Source organism: Podarcis gaigeae, assembly GCF_964106915.1.
Source record: "Podarcis gaigeae genome assembly, chromosome: 6".
Lineage (NCBI taxonomy): Eukaryota > Metazoa > Chordata > Lepidosauria > Squamata > Lacertidae > Podarcis > Podarcis gaigeae.
Window position 1 is genome coordinate 62381744 of NC_139682.1, and position 23843 is coordinate 62405586.

Consider the following 23843-nt stretch of genomic DNA (forward strand, 5'->3'; position numbering starts at 1 on the left):
ATGTTCTCCAGCATTAAAAAACTAAATGTTTGTTCACTAATATTTACCTTGATGCTTACAAATGCTTTGAAAAGATCATTCTGTTCCTTAGTAGAACCAGTAAGTAAACAACTGTTTCCACTCAATAAAAGAGAGGAACTAACATCTTATCACATTTTGGGATAATGATTAACACACTGTTAACACTAATAGATAGTATATTTAGAAACAGAGGAAATAGAGTCGTCACAGTCTCTTCATAAAAATGTGCAAAATGCACATGGAAATGGGTTATAATGTGCTGCTTAATTGTCTATATTTTTTATCTGTTTAAACATTCAGTGCTTTTTCCAAACTGTTGAATCCAGTTTAATGTTACTGTAGTTAAATATAATGCCCATGTGTGGCAGCTCTCCTGGACTGTACAGTGGAACCTCGGTTGTCGAAAGTAATCCGTTCCAGAAGACCATTCAACTTCCAAAACATTCGACAACTGAGGCACAATGGGCGGTTGGCAATTTCAATGGAGAAAATTGAGAAACGTGCCCCGAAAGCTGTTTGACTTCTGAGGTGTATTCAAAAATGGAAGCAATTACTTCCAGGTTTTCAGCGTTCAAAAACCAAAAACATTCAGCTTCCAAAACGCTCGAAAACCAAGGTTCCACTGTATTTGCAAAGGAAGCAATAGTATTTGAATGCAAGACTTTTGAGTCAGGAAACGGGATTTGCAAAGTTTAGATGCTGGGACATAATCTGGAGGCCTTTTCTCCTGCCCAAATAATCCATTTTTTTCCAATAACCTCTGAAATGCTATGTAAGTGTCTATAGTATTTACAAAAGCATTTTCTTGCCAGAGCATATAACGCAGCTTTAGCTTCTGCCTCCTGGAGAGTCTTCAGCACATTGTTTTACTATACTACATTGGTAGCAAGGATTGATTATCTCATTTTAGCAGTGTTTGTAAAGACTGGGACTTTCCAAGCAAACATCTGTGGCATTTCAAATGATTCCCAACAAATTTATTCCCATATATAAACTCACACACACTTAATGGTTGGTTGTTGCATAATTAACTGCTAGGCATTAAATATTGCGTCCTTTTTTCATGGAATATTGCTGTAAAAAATCTACACTGGACTGGTTAGAACAGAGCCAATCATATCATGCAAAGCATCCACCTGAAAAAGACAAAAAAGAGGTAGATATATACGTTAACAAACCTGATCATTCGAAAGCAAGTGGTAAAAAAGTAGGAAGAGTTTGCATTAGGTCTTTTCTGAGTGTAGTCAATCTAACAAGTTCTGGATGGAAAAAGCCTTATTATAACTAAAACCTTATATTATTAGAATTAGAATTTATATACTCCCTATACCCACGTGGTCTCATAATTTGCAAACAATTTTCACCATTACCAAAGTTGCATCTACATCATAAAGCTGGGCTTGTGTGGTTTATAAAAATGTTACTGGTGCGCTGAGGAATAAAATAAGCCACTTACGCCGCCTTCTGCACATAAATGCAGCTGAACATAAGTTGAAGCAGCAGCGCCTTTCATGAATGGCTAGTCCTTCTGCAGGCTGCTTTGCTAACATGCCTTTGACTTATTAGGCAGAAACACCGCTGTTTGGCAAGCTATGTTCTGACCTCATTTGTGGATGGTCCCATCCTATTGCTATTCCATTCTCAGCACTCATAACTTGAATATGTATAGTGAGGCATTTGTAGTAGAACGCTGTGGCATAGTCGCAGCACCTAAACTAGGGTCGCTGTATTTCAAAAAGTAAAATTCCTGACACCCACAAAGTTGTTCCCATCAGAATTGGGAGTGACCCCGAATTCCCCCCAGCTCCATTTTTACACCCCAAAACCAGGACATGCCAGGAATTTTCCTGACGTATGGCAAGCCTACCTAAACAGAGCATAGTCCAGCTGATTAACATAGGGACACTGATTAACGCACTACACACATGTGAATCAACAGTGGGGCTCAGGTGTTAGAAGGGGTAGGCTACTTCAGCTTTTAATGCTGCAGAACGTACCTTCTTCCTGTCTGAAGGGATCATATTTCTTAGTGCGTACACGGTGACTGATCCTTCACTGTCGCCAATTAGAAGGCAATCTGCGTTTTTGGCAAAAAGCACAGCCGTGAATTTCACAGTTCCAGTGGCAGGATGCACAATCAGGGGATCCAGGCTACATGCAAAACAATGGCATACAGTATAAAACTGATGGCTGCAGAGCTCTGTGGGACATCCCATTGTGAGATATGTTACTACCACAACTACTACTATTGTTTGCTGTTTGCTTGCTTGCTTGCTTGCTTGCTTGCTTGCTTGCTTGCTTGCCTGTCTGCCTCACAAGTTACTTTCCTCCACCACACTACCTTAATTATACCTGCTACTAATGCTGATGTATTTAACACCATTAAAGTTAGGAAGCTACATATTGTATAACCTTAGATAGCTGTTTGAACCTGCAGCATTGGTTCTGCCCTGTACCATTGCTCCATTCCAGTAAGTGTAGTCTCTGATTGGGCCCCTGGAAAGAAACGTTGAGCTCTGGGGAGAAAAACAGTATCCATAGAGCTCCTTCCAATTGGGTTTTAAGGAATTGGGTGCAAGTGTTTCTCCCATTGATACATAGCTGCTTAGCAAATAGGAAATATATACAATGGCAGAAGATCTCATATTTTGTAATGCATTCCGTCTATGATACGCTGTGTTTACTTTGTTCAAGAGTAACTGGATACAGTACCTTTTTAGATAGATAGATAGATAGATAGATAGATAGATAGATCGATGTATAAATTGCTTTTAAGAAAATGGCTGATTCTTACGTGCTGACGCTAAGATCCCAGATTTCCACCCTGGTTTCGTTTGCTGCTGCAAACACATATGCTGAATTGGGAGACCACACTATGTCATAAATAACATTGGCAGTGGAACTGAAAGTCAAAACAGGACGGACTGAATCCTCGCGCCACAATATAATATTCCAGTCTGCAGAACAACTTAGAAACACTTCTGTACTGAATGGATTCCATGCTATCTTGTACACCGGGCCCTTGAAATAGAGAGAAAGAGTAATTGCTAAATTTTACACACACATACATATGCAAATATTAGCGCAGAAGCATGCAGCACCACAGCACTGAAGCCCAACAAGATTTTGGGAGACACTGAACTTCTCTAAGCAGTATGTGGTGGATGGCACAGCTTTAGCTAGGTTAAGCAGACTGGCCTGAATCCAAAGGAGATGCTGAATTCATACACTCAGGGGAGACCCATGCATAGCTGAAGCCTCTTTTACAGTTTGTACCACAGTAGCTGTGCTAGCTAAAAAAGACAAGCAGAATGGCAGTTAGGCCCTGCTAGAGGGTTCTTGAAAACTGAAGGGAGCCCTGGCTCTCCTCGGTGCCTCACGTGTATGTAAGCTTCCTCCTTTGGTTTCTCTGCATGTTTAAATTTATATGATAGCATTCTGAGTTTATATCTGTCAAGGAAGTTTGCAGAGTTGTTCCGAGACACACTAGTTCAAAGGGCAACCCATCCTGCTATTAATGAGGGACACAATGCCATTGGATTGCTGCCCTAACAATGGGAGTTGTACTACTGTGCTCTCCCTCTTGTCTTTAGGAAGACAGAACCCAAATATGGTCAGGAATGCAACAGACTGGGCTGCTTGAGGGGAAAAAATGGTTTCAGGGGAGACAATCTGGTATGGTGGTCAGAATCCTGGAAATCTAGGGCAGCTGTCAACTTCAGCTACACAGAGTGTGAGGCAGGATGTGTGGAAGCAGGTCTGGGAGAGGATAAGGAGGGTCAGATACAGCAGGCTTGCAGCACCTTGGACAGATCACTTCCATCCAAGGCCCTTTATCTCTTTTTCAGCCCTGACCTCCTCCCAGATCCCCACACTTTCTTGAGAGGAGAAAAGCCTTAAAGGGGTAGCCTATAAGCCTGGAGCCAAGCAGTTGCCTCTGTTTGACTTCCTGACCACTGATGGCAATAAGGGGCATCTGGTACCGTGGGGCTCAATATTTCAGAGGGACTAGGCTCAGGAGGTGCTGCCTTTGGGGCACTGATGGTTCCAGGCCCCATGATGTGTTGTTAGGGACCAGGCCTCAGTCCCCTGCCAGTGGTATGGGTAGCACGGCTTTGAAAGGCACCTCTGTGTCTGTGAGTCTTGGCTGCCACTTGAAGCAAAGGTTCCTCCTGTTCATTTCAGTGGGGCAGAGAACTTCTATGTGCATTATCACTTGCCACCCACAACCAGCTGCTTGAGGTGGCTGCCTTATCTTGCATCAGGGCAGTTTATAGTCAACAACCTGGTATTCTAATTTGTATAATGACCTAGAAGATAACTGATTTTAAATGGTTGGTCCAGAGTCATCTGGCCTAGTCTGGTTGAGAAACCTTGATTTCTAAACTATGCAGTATTCAAGAAAGTATTGTTAAAGTATGTGGTTCATTAGTCATTGATTTCCCCAACACAGAGAATTTGATTGGTACCTGAAGAATGCTGTCAGGAGGGCTAGGAGCCTGTGTGGTCCTCCAGGTATGTATAGCTGGCCTACAACTCCCATCAGCCCCAGCCAGTATGGCCATTGGTCAGGAATTATGGGGGTTGTAGTCCAGCCACATGTGGAGGGCCACAAGTTCCCCATCACTGGTGTAAAGGGTACTAAAGACAGTGTGTGAGTATCTGTGCATCTACTTATTCAACCCAATTTTATTTATGTATACTCACTTTGTGTCCCCTGTAGGTCTCCAAGTACTGCTCATTGTAAGAACAAGAGCATTTGTGAATAAAACCTTCCTCAGTTCCAACCAAGTATATATTAGTGTCCTGAAATAAAACCAAATTACTGTAAATGGCTTTGACTTTATCCGGATTGGGCATATGCTTTAGAATCTCCACTGCAGCAAATTGTCAGGCTTGCTTCTCTTCTTTCCTGGTAAAGTAGAGTCCAATGTAATGGAATTCTCAAAGGCTTGAGCCAGAAGTCCCAACTAACCACGTGTCCAGGAATAGAGCAGACATCCAACAAACAATATCCAACAAACCATAATAATGCATGAGAGAGTTACATGTGTCACATGTTCGGAAGACAGTGCATGCAGAGGGGAAATATGACATTGTGATGCCACCTCCAGTTTAGCCATTTCTTGACCATGTTGACGCTCCCTGCCCCTGGAGTATGCTTGTATCTCCTCTCCTTTTCCTTTGAAGGTAGATTAAGCAGAATTGGGTTTTGATAGAGAGTGGCGCTGCACCCAGCCTTGCCAAAAGTGTGGCTGATTCAACCAGCTCAGAGCTACAATACTTGTCGTTTAGTTTGATGGGAGCCCTCCATCTGGTTCCCTGGAAATACTAGGAGAGGCTATACTATATTTTTTAGCATTGGATGAGTTATAAAATCTCTGCAGTCTTTGGAAAGATGTCCAAAATAGTGATTCTCTGCTCTTTATGTCAATCTAACATTCTAAACTATAAAACTTGTTCAGAAACAACCAATGAGTAGGAGGAACAAGCGGACCTCCATTCCTTGCTATCCATTGTCTTCAGCTAAATTATCACTTTGACCTATGTGGACAAAACATTCAGAAAATATAATAATAGATTAGGATACCTTTGGGTGGAAATCAAAGGATAATCCTGGAGCTTGTCGAGATATCAGTGCTTCACTTTTCTTTTCTGCCCCTCCCTTTTTCTTGTCACTTGCTGTTCGCTTGAGTTTCATCAGATCTGAGTTAAGAAACAAATGCACATAGATGGTGAGTTCTCCTGTTTCATTATGAGGGCAATAGGGACTGTTTCTCTTCTACACAACACATGGCCATTACAAACTCTCCTTGTCCACGATTGGAGCTAGTATAAGAAACAGCTTTATTTATTTCATCTCTGATTACCTATAGTAAACCCCTATAGTAAACCAGTGAACCCCTTGCATCCACAGCACGGCCTGTGTGAACATGGAAACAGATTTCTGTACATGTATCACTAATCAGAAGGTGAATCCGCAAACAGATGCTTCCTGCTTACCTTTCCAAATCCAGCAACTGGAACTGTACATATAGGCCTTTTTAAAAGAGGCCCAAATCTTGCCAATCAGTTGTTTGGAAGGGGAGGCAGTAAACTGGAATTATTCACCTCTTTCCCCACCAAGCAGCTGGCCAATGGGATTTCAACTTTTTTTAAAGAGGGCTGTGTGCAAATAGCCCTAGTTCTTTGTGCACTCAATGGCATCACAGCCCTAATGTGTAATTCTCTGTGCTGTATAACCTGGAGTGTCTTTATTATTCCCTGACTTAATTACTTACTGAATTGTTATTATTTTATCCCACCTTTCAACATGTAGCAGCCAAAGTATCTGGCAATAATATTAAAAAGACAAGAACATAAGAAAGGTTAGGGGAATCCACACACACACACACACACACCCCATTTAAGTAATTCCTGAATGTTTGGAGTAATGTGACAACGCTTACCATTGCAGCTTAATCCTTTCCGAACAAACCACTTAGTCACTCTGCCGTCTGCTGATATGGAGACTAGTATCTCCCCTTTGTCTTCTCCTGTTATTCCCCTGTCCTGCTCAACCCACCTCAGCTGCCACACAGGGCCCAAGTGTTTATCGTAAGATTCGCTGAAACAAGAGATTGATACCAAACTCAGCTTTGGGATGCATACAGTTAAACTCAACACAGTAATAAAAGGGGAAAGTGGTATTGCAGGCAGGGTCAATCAGAGGGGTGGGACAAGGGTGTCACTCTTAATTTGTGTGCCTTATTATGTTTGTTTTATGTGTGCGCCTTTTAATATTCTGGCTAGGTGCCTCAAAAGTTGGAAGTGAACTGGGCCTCTGGACTTTCAAGTATGTCTGACTGCAGGAGTTGGAGGTGGGAATGCAAGTACATATAGGAAGCAACACATGCAGGTAATGAAAATATGCCTGAAACTCGTCATGGAGGTGGGGAGAGTGTAATATAGTACAACCAATTAATCCTCCAGTTTTTCAGAATAGTCAAGGCCAAACAGAGGTGGGATTTGGAGATGTGTGTGCGCTTAAATCCAGACAAACGATATGCTTTGTAATGTAATGAGCAATGTGTGGAGGTGCCTCAACAAGACTTACCTGGTATCTAAAACTGAAGTTGCATGATGGGTCTGGACATTGTAGACTGCAATTGTCCCATTGTACAATCCAACTGCTAAGAGGTTTGGATTGGCTAGAGAGAAATCCAATGCAGTTACCCCATGAGGAGATTGATAGACACGCTCTGGCCACTGGAAAATCAAATCTGTATTAACTAAGAGAGCATTCACACTTTATAAACAATCAGGGACCCCAGAAATTATTTAAAATTCAGGAGGGAGGGTCTGATTGGCTGTGATTAAGTTTTGCTTCCTTTTAAGGTGCATTTCTGAAACACCATCAATGTTGCTGAGTGTATCTTCTTCGCATGTAGATTAGAATTTTGTTTAAAAAAGAAAAAATATTGGACTGGATTAAACTAACCCAGTGCACTAGCAGAAGCCAGCACAATGGGGCTTTCTGCCTTCTCCTGACCCCATGAGCCACGCTGTCTCATCCTAATCCACTCTGGAGAGTTGGGAATACCCTCAGAACAGTTTGCAGAGGAAGGTTGTCAGTCCATCTGGCAAGTGGAAATGCTTCTGCTGGCAGAACAATAAGAAGAGTGGGACACTGAATTCATCCCATAATTGCTAGCAACTGATAAAAAATAAGATACTTTAAAATTCTGAAATTCAGTTATTAAACACTAAAGCTACCTTACATTATTCATTACATAAAAGGAAGGGAAGAATGCCACAAAAATGCATTTTAAGTAAACTGCTTATAGGTTTTGATGATTAAATGATATATAATTCCTGTTAAATAACATAAATTAAAATAAAACAAAATGGAACTTTATCCATCTGTTGTAATCAGCAGGTACAAATGGAGATTTTACATTTCTGGTTACTTTTTTGTAATATATGGTTCAAGGTTGGCATGTTTTCTTTACTATAGCATTTATAATATGGCTTAGTGATGCTTATCCATACTGTATGTGGGAGGAAGTCAACTCAGGGGATCTTACATATGAGTAAGTTTAGGACTGGGTGGTTAGATTATAAGATTGCTCTATATCTTAAGATAAGGATAGGGTATAAATGAGCTATTTGTGGTCTTAACGGGGAAGCAAATCTGAAGGCCTCATGGGCCTAAGGAAGGGTAAAAAAGAACTCTGCTGCTACATCGCCGTTGTATCTTATCAGTGAATAATATCAAATTGATCAAAATCAAGAGGAACAGCCCAAGTATTGTGTTACCGTTGGGTTCTTCAGTGACCAGCAGCAAGCCAATCCTTTCTTCTGTTCTTTAAAACGAAACTGTCCATAACCAACAGCCAGTAGATCCTAAAAACCAACAACATATGATTACACTACCAAGCCACAGCAACCATTGAGATGGCTATGTGTATGGCCTTTGAGGCTCTATTTAATTTGGAGTGAAAAGCTGCTCATTATGGATCCAGAGCAGCATCAGTAGCAAGACTGTTCACAGCTCATAGGATCCAGTCAGTGTTCCTGCTCCCTGCTGCAACCTTTAACAGCTGACTCCTTCTTCCATTCACCTATCTATTGCCGCTATCATTATTGCTGTCCAAGTGTACGTATATTGTTAAGTGCTAAAGGGATTTGATGCTGCTGAAAACTGGCAGTGATTAGTTAAGCTGCTGTGATGTCATGAAGCTATCACAGAACAGTTTTAACTGCTGTGATCAGGAAGGTCTGGCCAACAGCATGTTTGCAAGTAGGCTACCTTTTGTGAGAAAAATGAAAAGCCCATCTTTCAAACAAACAAAAGACTGGTCACTCGCCAAATGTGGGCAAGCATTCCCAATAAATGCATGACAGAGAAACGCAGGAGATGATCTTGAGGGACAGGCTAAACACAAGCCAGCCTTTTCTTCTGTGGTAAATTAATTTTAATAATAATAATAATAATAATAATAATAATAATAATAGAGTCTCTTTGCAAATGCAGCTTTGACAAGCTTAGAAATTCTACTCCTAAAGTGATACTTAATTTTGACAGCGCAAAGAACAATTTTTCGGGTTTTTCCCAAGTGTTTAGAGGTCACTTACAGGATTCACTTTGTTCCAAGCTAGGCAGCTCACATTGTTTCCTCTCATCAAATCACATGCATAGGTCCACAAGCCTTCTATATAAGGCGGTAGGATTTCCTCTCGTCCTGAACTAAAATCTAACAGAAGTGATGACCTAACTGAGAGCGCTTCCTCCTCTTCCTCCTCTTCCTCCTCCTCCTTTATGGATTCCTCTTCAAATAGGCTATGTTCAGATTTGACAGTCGGCTCTAGGAACACATGTAAACACAGAAAAGTTTGCTGTCCTTCCATCCCCAAATAGAAATTGCTATACTATAACAGGCCAATAATCAGGTTAAACCAGCATAATGCCTAGCTATATTCACTGCTCCACATATGGGACGTTCTCTGTTCCTCCTGATATGAACGCCATCACCTGTTTTGTTGCCCTCCATGTTTGCTAAGTAATGTAGGTAGGAGGAAGAGTTCTGTCGGTGCTGGCAGGGATGTATGAAAATCCTGGTGCACCTCTGATGATTTCACTGGGGATGAGACCACAGGTGTGTGGGAGGAGCAGAAGCCTCCAAGCTTGCCCCCACCTATTTGAGCAGAGCTGGCCCTTGCTACCAACCTGACGGTGTGATTGAGGAAGGGGGTAGATGCTAGGAATTAAGATCTTCAGAGAAAGGCCAGATCCTTTCAGATGTTTGGGGCACCATATTAGAGCCAAACTAGACATTTGCTTGATGCATTACTTGAGACAGTATTGGGTTTTTTCTTCCTCAGTTATGGATGCATGCTTTTTTTGGGAGGTGGGGATCTTTACAGGGACAGTGGTGTGGAGGGAATGAAGGCTTATCTCTTCCCTCCTTTAGCATGATCAAAGCCAAATTTGCCTCCCCTCACAAAGCTAGAATGCTTAGGACAGAACTTTCCTTAGTATGCTGGTAATGATGGAAAGAAAAGCTTGCTGGCTCTTTGCAGTGGCGTAGCGTGGGTTGTCAGCACCCGGGGCAAGGCAAGTAATTTGCACCCCCTAACCTGTGGATTTGCGCCCCCTAACCCGTGGATTTGCGTCCCCTAATCCTAACCCCCAGATGTTGCGCCCGGTGCGGCCAGCCCCCCCTGCACCCCCCACGCTACGCCACTGGCTCTTTGAGTGCCAGACTGACTGATCTGTGACTGTAACTAGAGGAGACTGAATTTCCACAAGACATGGTTGTGATCAGATGGTAGGTGCTTCTGAGTAATTTCCTACACCCTATAGTCTGCCAGATTACTATTTTGTTGCTACTTAAATACATGTGGCCCAAAATTTTGCCCCAGTGGAATTTAGCACTTGTGATTGGTTTTAGGATTCCAAAATGATTCATGACTTACTATTCTATTGGATCTAAAAAAAAAAAATAGTGTATGTGTAAATCGATACGCAGATTTCTGTTCTTTGAACAGGGTTGACTTTCAGAACCGCGCAATTATGGTTATCACCGGCTATCTTTAAGGACAAGGGACGCGGGTGGCACTGTGGTCTAAACCATAGAGCCTAGGGCTTGCCAGTCAGAAGGTTGGCAGTTCGGATCCCCGCGACGGGGTGAGCTCCCATTGCTTGGTCCCGGCTCCTGCCCACCTAGCAGTTTGAAAGCACGTCAAAGTGCAAGTAGATAAATAGGTACTGCTCTGGCGGGAAGGTAAACGGCGTTTCCGTGCACTGCTCTGGTTTGCCAGAACTTGCTTAGCCATGCTGGCCACATGACCCGGAATCTGTCTGTGGACAAACGCAGGCTCCCTCAGCCTATAGAGCGAGATGAGCGCCGCAACCCCAGAGTCGTTCCCGACTGGACCTAACAGTCAGGAGTCCCTTTACCTTTACCTATCTTTAAGGACAAACACAGATTTGGAATCAAAGATTTTGAGTATTGCTGTGACTGTCCTGATCTTCTGGTTTCCCGCCCCAACCAACGATGGAGCGTGTCCACGGGAGGGCGGAGTGCATAACTGCCTGGTTGCTAAGTAATTCGGCCTGGTGCCTGGAGTGGAGGAAATAACACTGGTTTGGATCACTATGGTAGGTAAACTTTCTCATCCCCGCTGTGGCCACCTACATTTCGCTAGAGGGCCTGGGGCCACATTGTTCAGAAGGATCCCCTGATTCTCTATCGAGGGTCTTTTGGGGAGGCAAGGTGGCTTCCAGGAGGCTTCGCTTGTGCTCACTTGTTTTAAGATCCAGGTCAGTGCTGTTTCCCTCCCTCACTGCAGAGTCAAGGAAGGAATGACTAAGTGGCAGGGTTCAGTTGTGCCCAGAGGGGGCACTGTGTGCCTTCCAAGCTCCTCCAAGTCACCACCTCCTGTGGTTTCAAAGAGAGGAGAAGCAAGTCTTGCTAAACCAGACAAGCTCAAGTTTCCTAGCAGCGGTCTCAGGCAGAGAAGGGACAACCTGACAGAATGGTAGCTCCTTAGAAAGAAAATTATGAGGAGGAAGCTCAGAGGCCAGCAAGATTTCTTTGTTCCTGCTCACCGCTTGTGGATTGGGGGTGCTGCATTTCCCCCCAACCCCTGCCACCACAATCTGTTGGAAAGAACTATATTAACTTAGCCTAGCCTACCTCACAGGGCTGTTGCAAAGATTAGAGTAGGGAGGGGAGAATGAGGTGTATAACTTTGAGCTCCTGGGTCAGAAAAGCAAGATACAAATGTATAATGTCATTCACAGAACCTGTAAAGGAACATAAACATGCCAAAAGCCAGAAAAGCAGCCTCCCCCTTGCTTTAACTGCAACATTTCAGTTCTGAATTTTGCAGCTAAATACTAGCCCCCCCCCCCAAAGCTGCCAGCCCTGATAAAAAACAAGCAAAAAATTAATAATACTCTAAATATGTGCAGTTTCGCAACTTTGGTGTCTGAACTACCTGCCTAGCATAGCCTCCCTCACAGGGCGGCAATGATGCAGAGTGAGTGGGGCATGTGGGATGCCCACAGGGACGCTGCCTCAGGCGTTTCTGCTGCCCAAGGCAGCTGCTTCACCTCGCCTCATGGGTGGGCCGGGTCTGCTAAAAAGTGTTTTAAAAGCTTGTTTTTATACAAATCACACAATTTGTTTCCAGGAGCAATGGAAAATCCATTTCCATTTCAGTAAAGTCTGCTGGTAATAAGGGTGGTTCCAAGATAAAAACCTTTCATTAGCTGAGCAACAGTCTCATTTAAACTAAGAAATACTTGCAGTTACTTTTGCAAGGAAGTTTCTCAGGCCAAGATTAAAATGTCTGAAGAAAAATATACCTAGGAGGACAGGAAGCTGCCGATAAGCTGCTAGTTTGGGCTGGAAAATATTCTCCATTAGTACCCTCTCCATATAAAACAAATCTTGATTAAATTTTTCAGATTTCAGTATAGCTTCTGAGTGGTCTTCTATCTCTTCGTGAATCCGGGAGAGAATTACACTTTCCAAGTCAATGATAGAACTTGTAGTGCTTTCTGAGGAAAGAAAGAGACAGATGTCATTTAATAGCGTAATCTAATTCCCCCCAGAAGGAATTATGGGAAAAGAAACTTCATAATTTGCTTTCAGTATTACCTAGATTGCTTTTAGGTCTCCTGTTATCTAGAGTTAAAAACTGACAGCAAACATGTATTAAAATACAAACATGTATTCAGCTGCTTTTTTGCTAATGTTTTATATTGATTACTATGCGATTGTATTTTGCTTTGAATTTTGTGAACTAATCTGGAATATTTGGTGTAGGGTGGTATGCTCAACCCGAATCCTTGTGTGTATGTGTGTGTGCCACCAAAAGGTCATTAGGGTTACTTAGATTCAAATTAGAGTTAACAGGAAATGGGATACTGTACATCCAAGATTTTGGGGATATAAATGATCTCACAATGTTAAACTTAAAAATACTTTCCCCATAATGAAGAATATTTAACAATGCATGATTGCCTATGGAATCCCACCCACATCTACTCAGAGATAGATTGCAGCCTAAATTGTCCTAGTTCTTTCAACTGAGAAGTACTCCAAACATATGGATCTCTTATTGGTATTTCTCTCCATAGTATTAACCCAGCATGTTTATGCTATCTTGTTTTAATTTCCTTTTCCATATTAAATCACATCCATTCCCATTTGACTAGGTTTACTTTATAGTTGGATAAATGACCAAATATTAAAGCAATTCAATTAGACTCATAAAAAAATCTCATTTATAAATAGAACTTTATTTTAAATAGAAGTCATCATGTGCATATAAATTAATCTTAAACATTACTTATCCTACTTTATTTCAATTAGTATTTTCAACAGCTCTTGTTGCACTTTGCCAAGAGTTTAATCAGCATAACAAACAGCAACAGTGCTAACAGACCTATTTGTTGTATGCCCCCAAATAAATCAGATTTTGTGAGATTCACTTTAAGCAGCAGGAATTTTATCCAGTTCATAAACCAATTACTAACACCAAACTCCTCTAAAACTTGATACAGATAATTGCATCCCCAAATGTCAAATGCTTTTCCTGGATCTAAAAATGCCATTCCTGTTTCCTTTTTTGTTTCAGGTACAATGTGTTTTGTTTCTCAGTAAACACTCAAAAAGGCTGAAATATTAACTGTGAGTTACTTGATTCCATATCAAGTTAGTAAAGGTAAAGGAACCCCTGACCATTAGGTCCACTCGTGACCGACTCTGGGGTTGCGGCGCTCATCTCGCTTTATTGGCCAAGGGAGCCGGTGTACAGCTTCCAGGTCATGTGGCCAGCATGACTAAGCTGCTTCTGGAGAACCAGAGCAGCGCACGGAAACGCCGTTTACCTTCCCGCCAGAGCGGTACCTATTTATCTACTTGCACTTTGACGTGCTTTCGAACTGCTAGGTTGGCAGGAGTAGGGACCGAGCAATGGGAGCTCACCCCGTCGCGGGGATTCGAACCGCCAACCTTCTGATCGGCAAGTCCTAGGCTCTGTGGTTTAACCCACAGCGCCACCTACGTCCCCCCCATATCAAGTTACTGAGGGTTAAAAGCAGAATTGTCCTCTTCCTGCTATACTTTGCCATCCCCAAATCAGCATCAATAATCTCTAGGGTCCTAACCTAGCTGGAAGGGAGAAAGGCACACTCCTGTGTAATTGCATGTATACGATCATTTGTTTCTTTTTTTATTATCATGGCATATACGTAATATTTGAAACTTTTCATGGCTAGCAAAGATGCAGAAATAATGAATTTACCTCTCCCTACAGAAGCTACGGACATGGCTCTGTCGCGTTCCCTGTATAGAGTTGACTTACTGCTGGTCACACTTACTGGTCTGGTACTTTTTTCTGCAATAGCTGCTTCCAATGCATTAAAGGAATCATACAAATCCCAGGTAGTGGCCATTATCTCTAAAGACAAAGGACATTGTTAGATAGCTCCTTGTTCTGCATGTGCATGGCTTTATGTTACAAACGATTGCAACTAAATGGGTAGTTATACTCTGGAGTAGCAAATGGCAAGATTCATTGAACGAGCTTGTTGTAATCAGCTGGGGTGAGTGTCGTTGGAAGGTGTGCAATCCTTTCTACATGTGCATAATGTCTCGTGTTTGCAGCTGCATATTTTTCTGGGAGATTTGAAACAATGGGACCAGAGGGGTTTGCCAACTTTCTAAAGGGTCTTCTCAAATTTTAACACAATATAGTCCCCTAGAGGGATCTACACCTACATATACCCTACCACACTTAAAGTGCTTCTAGAGTATGAGTTACTAGTGCTGCCAGATCATCATTTTCCCAGTGAAAGCTATATCAGTTTCCAGGCCTGGACAGGTACATCTCCCTATCATCTGCCATATTTATGTTCACTCACTTTTTACAGGGCAATGAGGGGGAAATCCACATGAAAACACCAAGCCTATTTCATCTGGTACAGGACCCCTGTTTTCTTTAAATGATATGGGGACAGCAGTACTGTTTATAGGTTGTCCAACCACCATTTTAGACTGACAGGAAAAGTACCGCCTGTTGATGTTCCTCTTTAAATATCTTAAAGAAGCAGAAGCTCTATCCCTGGTGGAATGTGGCAATCCTATGCCCACAGCGATATCCAGATATTTTATGAGAAGGTGTCGCAAGTAGATAGATGGAATGATTTTTAGAAATACAGTGTTTTATTAATTTTTCCTTTGGGTTCTGCAGCAAAATCTTGGTGTTCCATGTGAATGTTTCCTACTGAATGGATGCTTACGTGAAAAAAAGTTTGGGCCAAGAGCCACATACATTCTTATTTACCTACATTAGAGTATGGAAAAGATGATGCTTGGACTTTGCTCCCACATAAAAGAAGCTTTGGTTTTGTCTACTGGTCTTTCTCCATGCCTATTTCAGTGAGCTCCAAAAACATTTCCAAAATGTAATTTACCTTTGTCATCCATGATAATTTTGTCACATTGCATTTCCTTAGTCTTTGGTGCACCGCCTATAGTTTGCATCATTCTGTTGACATATCGGTCATTGCCAGCTCTGTTTTTACAGAGTTCCATATAAGCTACATTCTTTTTTCTTTGAAAAACAAAATACATACATATGTATATTAACAACAATAGCAACAACACCTGTGTACTCCAACTCCTCCTTGTTTTGTTTTCCCTTCAGGGACATAAATTTTCTTAGAAATAAGCATGCACTGGTGTGGTTTTTACCAGTAGTTGTAGAATAGTGTGCTTAAATGGCATTACAATAGATTGCAAGATTCTTCAGAGGAAGATAAGATTGTTGACCAGATTGTTGAAATGCTGCAATGCAGTTATGTAGTCTTTAGAAAGCTTATGTGAATTGCCTCCTCCCGACACAGAAAATTAAAGTTGTGTTAACAGTGTAATCCAAGCTCTAACCTTGACCTTCTGCTGTTTCCCTGCAGGTTAATATGACCAAGGATTTTAATAGTTATAGCTTACTTCCAAGTAAATGTGATGAACAGATTTGTGAATACGAATTTGTTCATAGTTGGGCGGACCGTGTTTAGGATTGCTGCCAAAGGAAAGGGGTAGAACTTCTCTAGTCTCAGAAGTTCTAGTGCTTGGATTTTTTGTTAAACTAGGAAGAGTCCGGGGAGCCAGGTAGGAAAGCTTAAAGGGCCACATTAGGCCCTGGGACTGAGCTTCCCCAAACCGGCACTGTGAGTTAAACCACAGAGCCTAGGACTTGCCGATCAGAAGGTTGGCGGTTCGAATCCCTGCAACAGGGTGAGCTCCCGTTGCTCGGTCCCTGCTCCTGCCAACCTAGCAGTTCGAAAGCACATCAAAGTGCAAGTAGATAAGTAGGTACCGCTCCGGCGGGAAGGTAAATGGCATTTCCGTGTGCTGCTCTGTTCGCCAGAAGCGGCTTAGTCATGCTGGCTGTACACCAGCTCCCTCGGCCAATAAAGCGAGATGAGCGCTGCAACCCCAGAGTCGGCCACGACTGGACCTAATGGTCAGGGGTCCCTTTACCTTTACCTTTAGGTATGGTTAGGATTGCACTGTAACTTTCATTGAAAAGCTAATGCTGCATGGCCCAATAGATGGGCCCCATTACATAGAAATTGTGCCTACCTCACAGAGTCGGCTTCCTCAGACTCTGTCGACAGCATGACAGTTGGCATGTCAAATAACCAAATTGTTTCTGTCTCCGTAAGGAAAATATCCACACGCTTTTCCAGGTCTCGCTTTGTCAGTGGCTCTGGCACTGCCTCTCGCCTGACCTGAACATCTGCCAAATTAGAAAACCATGTGAATGAATTAAATAATGTCAAACCTTCCGATACAAAGCGTCCCCAAACCAGGATGCCATCTTTTCATGACCGCACTCTCCTGGGAGTCGTGTGACCTGTGTGAGATCACCCCCCACAAAAAGCGGTTTTTTTCAGGGCAGCAATCATGTGCTGTGCCCCTAAATGTCTGTATTGGGGTGCCATACCCCCCAAAAGTGCAGCCCGTAATCACTGGCCATTGGGGCCACTGTCCTCTCACAAGAAAAACAGGATGTCCCGTTTTGTTCCAGGGGCAGTTGATGGGTTTGTAATGTCTTGTGCTAAATAATTAAGAAATCATATTACAAGGGTTGTCTTTACTATAAGATACACTACTATAAGATACAGTGTGTTGGCCCAGTAGAGCCTACCTACAGGGTGCAAAGGTTGCACAGGCGTTGCCCATGCACATTTTCCCATGCTTTCAGTAAATTTTGTTCAGTGAAATGTGACATCACCACATCTATTCCGCTGCCCTCTGCAACAGTAGCCAATGAAATGAAGCAGGGACAGAGAACAGTAAAAGCAATGGCAATATACCAAGCATTTCTTTTACCAGATGTTACTAGGGACAAAAGCAGAAGAGGTGTGGGTCAGTAGCAGCCATGCATCCCTGTAACATGTGGTTGGCCCTGAATATTTACTGACTTTGAGCATTTTGGAATGTCACGTGACATCCTAAATGTGATACCGCATGAGAAAATTCCAGTTTATTACATTTGTATAAGTTTACTCTACCTATAAAGCTAGCAAGCGCTTCATGTCTGGTTCCAGGTTCTATAATTTCTTCTGCCATTGATTCAGTAGAAGTAGTAGACTTTGTAATACTGCTACTACCATAAGTTCTGTAGTTTGTGGGGGAAAAGAGGAAGTTAGTAGTGGAAGTAAAATAACAAAGAATGCCAAAGCACTTATAATAGGAATATGAGGTGCCAACCAATAAAATCCCACAGCAGTTTAATTGCCACAGAGTATTTATTTCGGATGAAGAACCACTAGGCTGCAGAAGTGTTTGAGCTCCATCAGACATAGAAAAGGCATATGGTGCTACCTCTGAATTTAAGTACATCCACAGCTTAAAAAATAAATATCCACTGCAGGGGCCCTGTGAAAAGGGGTGGGAACATGATGAACAGAGGGGAAGCTTAATCGTTCCACCTGTACAAGAGCCCTGATGATACCCTATCCCAGCCTCAGTTATTTGTCCCAGGAAGGAAGCATCTGTTAGGGACAATAGGAACTTCCCTCTCGGGGCTAATGACAGACTTGGAACTGGTGTGTGTGTGTGTGAAAGAATGAATGGAGCCAGTGTCTCCAGTGCAGGAGGGAAATAATCCAGGATGGTCTTTGAGTATGTGAATCAGGATACTCTATGAATACAGGCATACCTCGGAGATATTGTGGGTTCAATTCCACAATAAAGCAAGTCACACTTTTTTTGTTTTGTCTTGCAGTGCATATAAAAGTTACGTTTACACTATCCAGTAGCCTATTAAGGCAGGTCCCTCAGCTGCAGTGGGAAAACCCTGCTCCAGCCCTAGCCAGCTCTGTTCCCAGTGCCAGAAAAAGGGCTGGGGCAGCAGTGGAGTTTCCTTCCCCATGAAGGGTCTGGGCTGCCTGCGGCTGCACCCATGTCCTTGTAAGGAGCAATAAAATGAGGCATGCCTGTACTGAAGGAAAATGTCACAGTTGTGGAACTGATTGGACACTGATTAGGCATGAGCACTGTCTCATCCTTGTGACTCCACGAATTACTGCCAGTTTACTTGACATGGCTATGATTCCTGGTTAAGAAGAAGTTAATTCTGGAACTTCTGAATGAACAGGCCTGCCACAAGAGAAGCTTGATATGTTAGGAGAAGGAGGGTGATACACTCAATCAATCATCCTTGAACTGCATGATAATGAAACAGAAAAATAGATGGATCCTGCTTGAACTGCAGTTTTCATAATATCTAAATCTGACTTTTAAAGGAGACGCCCTTTTGTGTTCATGGCGCAAAGCCCCTGTGGCAAGAACAATCCACCCCACATTATTGCAAAGCTGCCGAAGTTGGCTTCAGAATTTGCAGCCTGTTAACATCCACAACTTCTGCTCATACAACTGGAATCGGAGAAACAGCCCACAGCTGTATTAGACAGGCTTATAAAGACTTTTGCCCTTTTACCCAGCCAATACAACTAAATTTGCAACAACAAAAAAGGCAGTAAGAGAACACCAAATCCCTTTTCTACCCACTTCTGAATATTATGTATTGCTGTTGGAGCCCAAACAGGTTTCAGATGCTGTGTCATACCTGGAGAATGGGCCTGCTAAGCTAATACTTGTCCCAGATGCTTGTTGCAGAGAGAAGGATGACAAGAATTCTGTTGGCACTGCCCCAGCAAAATCTTGGGTTGATAAGATTTTGCTTGGTCTGTGCATGGGCCCAGGGGTGGGTCCGGCAACACTTGGCTCAGGTTGGTAGAGTGGACGGGGAGTCACATCTTTTCCTAGGTCATCAAAAACCTGTGGATACAACAAAGTTACAAGACCAAAAAAATATGAGCCGGTTTTTGTTCTCATCGCAGCTAAAACCAATAGATTTGAAGCTAATTTATTGAAACTAACAGAACAAATCATTTTGCATGCCTATTCAAAAGAAAGTCGCACTGAGCTCAGCTGGATTTTCTCCCAGATAAGTGTGCACAAAACTGCAGCCTAACATCTCATCTTATCCTTTTCTGTTCAGAATTGTCACAGAGGTAAATGGCTATGGTATTGCAGCCTAGAGCTCCCTCCTATGTACATTTGTATGAGACTAAGTCTGGTGGAATGTAATATGACATCCAGGTATTCAGGAGCCTCTGACACTCTTTTCCTGTAACCAACTTCTCCTGGATGTCTGCAGCAAACTCTCCTTGATGATTTTCATAAAGTGGATTAAGGCATTTTCATTCCACCGGATCTTTGCATATGGTCAGAAGGGGATGGTGTTGTTTTTTTAATATGGAAATTTAAAACATGATTTTATTGATAGAGTATACTGTTGCTTTCTTGTAATTTGAATTGTAGTGGTATTTTTGCAAGTAGTCTTTCCAGGCTATTGGCCATTTTTTAATGAGGGGGTGGGCAAAAAAGAAACTTGAATAGGATTGACTGCATATTATTTGATCATGAACTGCGTATGTGGGACTGGGAAGAGTTTTCATGCCATCACACTTTCATGTGAACACATGTATGTACTCAACTGATATGTGCAATGAGCTCTTATCTCAGAGTCATGATGCGTCATGGAGAAGAGACATGCTTCACTGGCATATGGGAGACTGAGTACTCGGATAGCAGACCAGTACTCACACAACAGGTCAATGGTCTGGAAACATAGGGTTGTCTCGAAATAAGTCATACTCAAGACTAGAGCCGTTGAAATAAATGGAGATAAGTCATGTCCATTGATTTCAGTAAGCCTACTCTCTTGGGTAGCTGGTTACAACCCATGGTCCATATGATCAACTGCAAAGCACAATATGTAGACATAATTACTCTTACATTATATAGCAAAACACTTTGCTTGATGGTTTATTACTGGAAACAGTATCAACAGTATCCTTCACATTTTTTCACAAGTCTCTACTCAGAAAATAGCTAGCTTTCGTTATAAGATTGATCTCAACACACAAAGGTTGTACACCAAACGCCTGGCATCACCAGCATCACCCATTTATTTATCAAATGTAGCTGTGTTACTTTTGTTATGTTATGCCATTACCTGGACATGAGGTTTGCAACTTGCTATGGAGCCCCTTTCGAAAGACTTTCCTTCTGAAGAAATCAGTATGCTCCTGCGAGCCAGTGATCCAACTCTGCTAGCAAGCATGTTGCTGGTGAAGCTCATTTTCCTACCAGAAGCTGAGGATGATGCTAACTTCTTCACTGTGCTCTGCTCTTTTGAGGTCCTGGTTTAATAAAAAAAAGAAGTGAGATTATGTGCCAGAGCAGTAGCTTCAAAATGGAACCATTCTGTCAGTTTTTGTTAGCAGATTTTATTTTATTTAATAATTCACAAAACACTTTGCAGTAAATGCTCTCATCCTTTTCAGTAATTGCCACAGAATATTAAGAGATTCAATCTCAGGGATTGCGTAGTCTTACACACTCAGTTTAAGTGTGAGTTTATCACCGTCCATGGATATCCTTGCAGAAGGACTGCCTAACTGATCAAGCCTTTAACTATCACAATACTATCATATCTTGTGAATCCAGAAAATGGTAAATGGAAGGTAAATGGTGTTTCCGTGCGTTGCTCTGGTTCGCCAAAAGCAGCTTCGTCATGCTGGCCGCATGACCCAGAAACTCCCTTGGCCAATAAAGTGAGATGAGCGCCACAACCCCAGAGTCGGCCACGACTGGACCTAATGGCCAGGGGTCCGTTTACCTTTACCTTTATATATGCTACATTTCTTCTTTTTTGTGCTGCATAAATAGCCTAGGTACAGGGTTCAAAATTAGCAGGGCGCCAGGTGTATTTTGCACCTAAACGTCTCCATTTGCGAACACCTCAAAAAGTCTGGGTGTCATTTTTTGTACCTGGCTGACACTCAAGGAGTTTAATCATAAAGATTAGAGTGTTTTGAAAACCGAAGGTATTCAGAATTTCTTCTAAAAATATGATATTAATCATGTGTCACTTATGTGAATTGCATATGAGTTTGTGCTCTTATCAAAATAAGTAAAAAATGTTACTCCCCCCCCCCCATTGGCAACCAGACATTCTGTTTTGGCACCCACAACCCAGGTCCCAGAAGCTGTTTGGCTCCTAGCTTTTCTATCCCAGTTTCTAACACTGCCTAGTTATGTGGGAAGGATCAGAAACATAGCTACTGTGCCTTCTCTCTTCACACTACTGCCTCAGTCTCTCTGGTGAAGTCTTTCTTTCTTTCTTTCTTTCTTTCTTTTTCCGCTTTGATTGAGGCACCTTTATTTTTTATGAGTATTCCCAAAATTCACGAGGCAGAAAGGCCTAGCTGTTATGTCATCACAAAATGACTAACATTTATTGGTACTTTTCCTGTGAACCCAAACCCATTTTCTCCCTAGACATTGCTACTTGATGTGGTAACCCATTGGTACTTACTTATTGATGATGATGCTCTGTTTCCTGCCCCTGTTGAGCAGGTTGCCTGCGGTAGTGTTGGACATGGTTGAGCGTTGTATCTGCCTTCTGGCGGGACGAAACACTAGAATAAGCAGCAACCACAATTACCACTATGGAAGAGGATAATGTGGGGAAGGGCTTGGGGTAGGGAGCTCTGAAAAAATAGGACCAGCTCAGTGCCTGGGCCACTGGGATATCAGTTTAAAATCTGAGCCCCAAAAAGAAACATTCACTGCAGCGCCTGTTTCTCTCAACAGCTGCTGCTTCAACAAGAAACTGTTTACATGGTTACCATGGCAGCTACCTTTGGAGCATGCAGCCGTGTGATTGGCTGCTAGTGAGACAGAGAAGCTAGATCAAAAGACAGATTGGCTCTCTTACATTTGCCTGCAGCCGAGACTTGTTGCTCCTTGTGGAGAAATACTAACTGCACCTCCTTGCCCCCTTGTTGCTGCTGCAAGTGTCAGGGATGATTATGGAAGTGAATCTGCTCAGTTCAAGAAACTTCATTCCCATGGTCAGTGAATGCTGCACTTTATATAAGGAAAAATTGCACAATCCACTCTGCATGTGAATTTGACCTGCTCTTGTCCATTCTTCTTTCCTGCAGTCCTGAGTTGCCATGCAATGCAATCCCATCTACTAGTATTTCTCCCTCAGTAATGTTAGATTCCCATTGCATCAAAAACTTGACATACCTTAACGTTGAAGCACACATTTTTGCATGAAGAAAGTACCAGGATATCTCCAGTTATATCTCTCAGGATATCTCTGGTATCTCCAGTTAAAACGATGATAATCCTGAAAAGGCAGAAGTTTCATGTGTCCTGAGTTCTCACGTCTGGGAGGTGGGGAAGTGACCTGCCGTGGATACAGTTACACTCCACTGGAACAAGCAGAATTGCAGTTTAGGGGTGCTCCTGAACCCAACACTGCTGCTGGAGGCTCAGGCATCCTCAGTGGCTAGGAATACCTTCTTTCAGCTGCAGCTGATTGACCAGCTACAACCTCTGTTGGACTTGGCCACTGCACTCCATGCTCTGGTAGCTTCCAGGCTTGGGTTATTGCATTGTCCTCAATGTGGGGTTACCCTTGAAATGCAACAGTCAGATCTCTGGCTTGAGTTCTGTTAGATCTCTGTTAGAACCCCTGTTTTAAAACAGCTGCACGGTTTGCTGGTTCATTTCCATGCCCATTTCAAGGTGGTCACGTTAGTGTTTGAAGCCCACAAATATCTGACAGATTTAGTTGAGATTCCTGCATTGCAGGGAGTTGGGTGAGATGACCCTCACGGTCTTTCCAACTTCTGTGATTCCCTTCAGAACCTCTTAAGTGCTAAGATTGACTGATGGGACTTTCTTAGTAGTCCCTCTGCCTTCAGAGGTTTCCAGGTGTTGGTCTAGGAGAGGGCATTCTCTGTGGAAGTGCCTAAGTTGTGGAACTGTCTCCGCACAGGTGCGTCTGGCACCTTGAATGCTGAAGACACACCTCTTTGCCCTGGCTTTTGACACATTATGTAGAAGTATGTGTTCTTAGTTGCATGTTAAAGAGTTTTATATGCAAATCCAAAAAGATCAGTACTCCATAAAGATACTATGATTGCATGACTAAATGTCACCAAAGTGCATGATAAGAGAAATATGATTGCACTTAATAATAATAATAATATTTTTTTATTTATACCCCGCCCTCCCCAGCCAAGGCCGGGCTCAGAGCGGCTTACAAGCAATAATAAAACAAGATGAATGATTACAACTTAAAAACAAAAATAAAATACAACATTAAAATAATGGAACATTAAAATATTAAAATGTAGCCTCATCGCAGGAGGAGAAGGAAAAGAA

General features: G+C 42.5%; 1 protein-coding gene across 4 annotated transcripts in view; it reads right to left on the minus strand.

Moving 5' to 3' along the window:
- Window positions 1-1033: 1033 nt before the first annotated feature.
- Window positions 1034-23843, minus strand: part of DNAI4 (dynein axonemal intermediate chain 4) — a 26092-nt gene continuing 3282 nt past the window's right edge. Inside the window, exons 1-18 of one of the 4 annotated variants that reach the window (XR_014565301.1) lie at window positions 22698-23650; window positions 21979-22065; window positions 20614-20800; window positions 19159-19370; window positions 17600-17706; window positions 16665-16821; window positions 15494-15633; window positions 14323-14478; window positions 12377-12571; window positions 9139-9368; window positions 8320-8406; window positions 7118-7269; window positions 6471-6628; window positions 5612-5727; window positions 4729-4827; window positions 2816-3042; window positions 2019-2098; window positions 1034-1157 (exon numbers count right to left, since the gene is read on the minus strand). Coding sequence is in view for 3 of the 4 variants with exons in the window: in XM_083742983.1 (XP_083599109.1) it covers window positions 1107-1157; window positions 2019-2172; window positions 2816-3042; window positions 4729-4827; window positions 5612-5727; window positions 6471-6628; window positions 7118-7269; window positions 8320-8406; window positions 9139-9368; window positions 12377-12571; window positions 14323-14478; window positions 15494-15633; window positions 16665-16821; window positions 17600-17706; window positions 19159-19370; window positions 20614-20800; window positions 21979-22065; window positions 22698-22717 (2535 nt within the window). In the remaining variant the exon portion in view is untranslated. Of the gene's footprint in view, window positions 1158-2018; window positions 2173-2815; window positions 3043-4728; window positions 4828-5611; window positions 5728-6470; window positions 6629-7117; window positions 7270-8319; window positions 8407-9138; window positions 9369-12376; window positions 12572-14322; window positions 14479-15493; window positions 15634-16664; window positions 16822-17599; window positions 17707-19158; window positions 19371-20613; window positions 20801-21978; window positions 22066-22380; window positions 22524-22697; window positions 23651-23843 lie in introns of those variants that run through there. The other 3 variants (XM_083742983.1, XM_083742985.1, XM_083742984.1) reach the window with 3 other exon arrangements.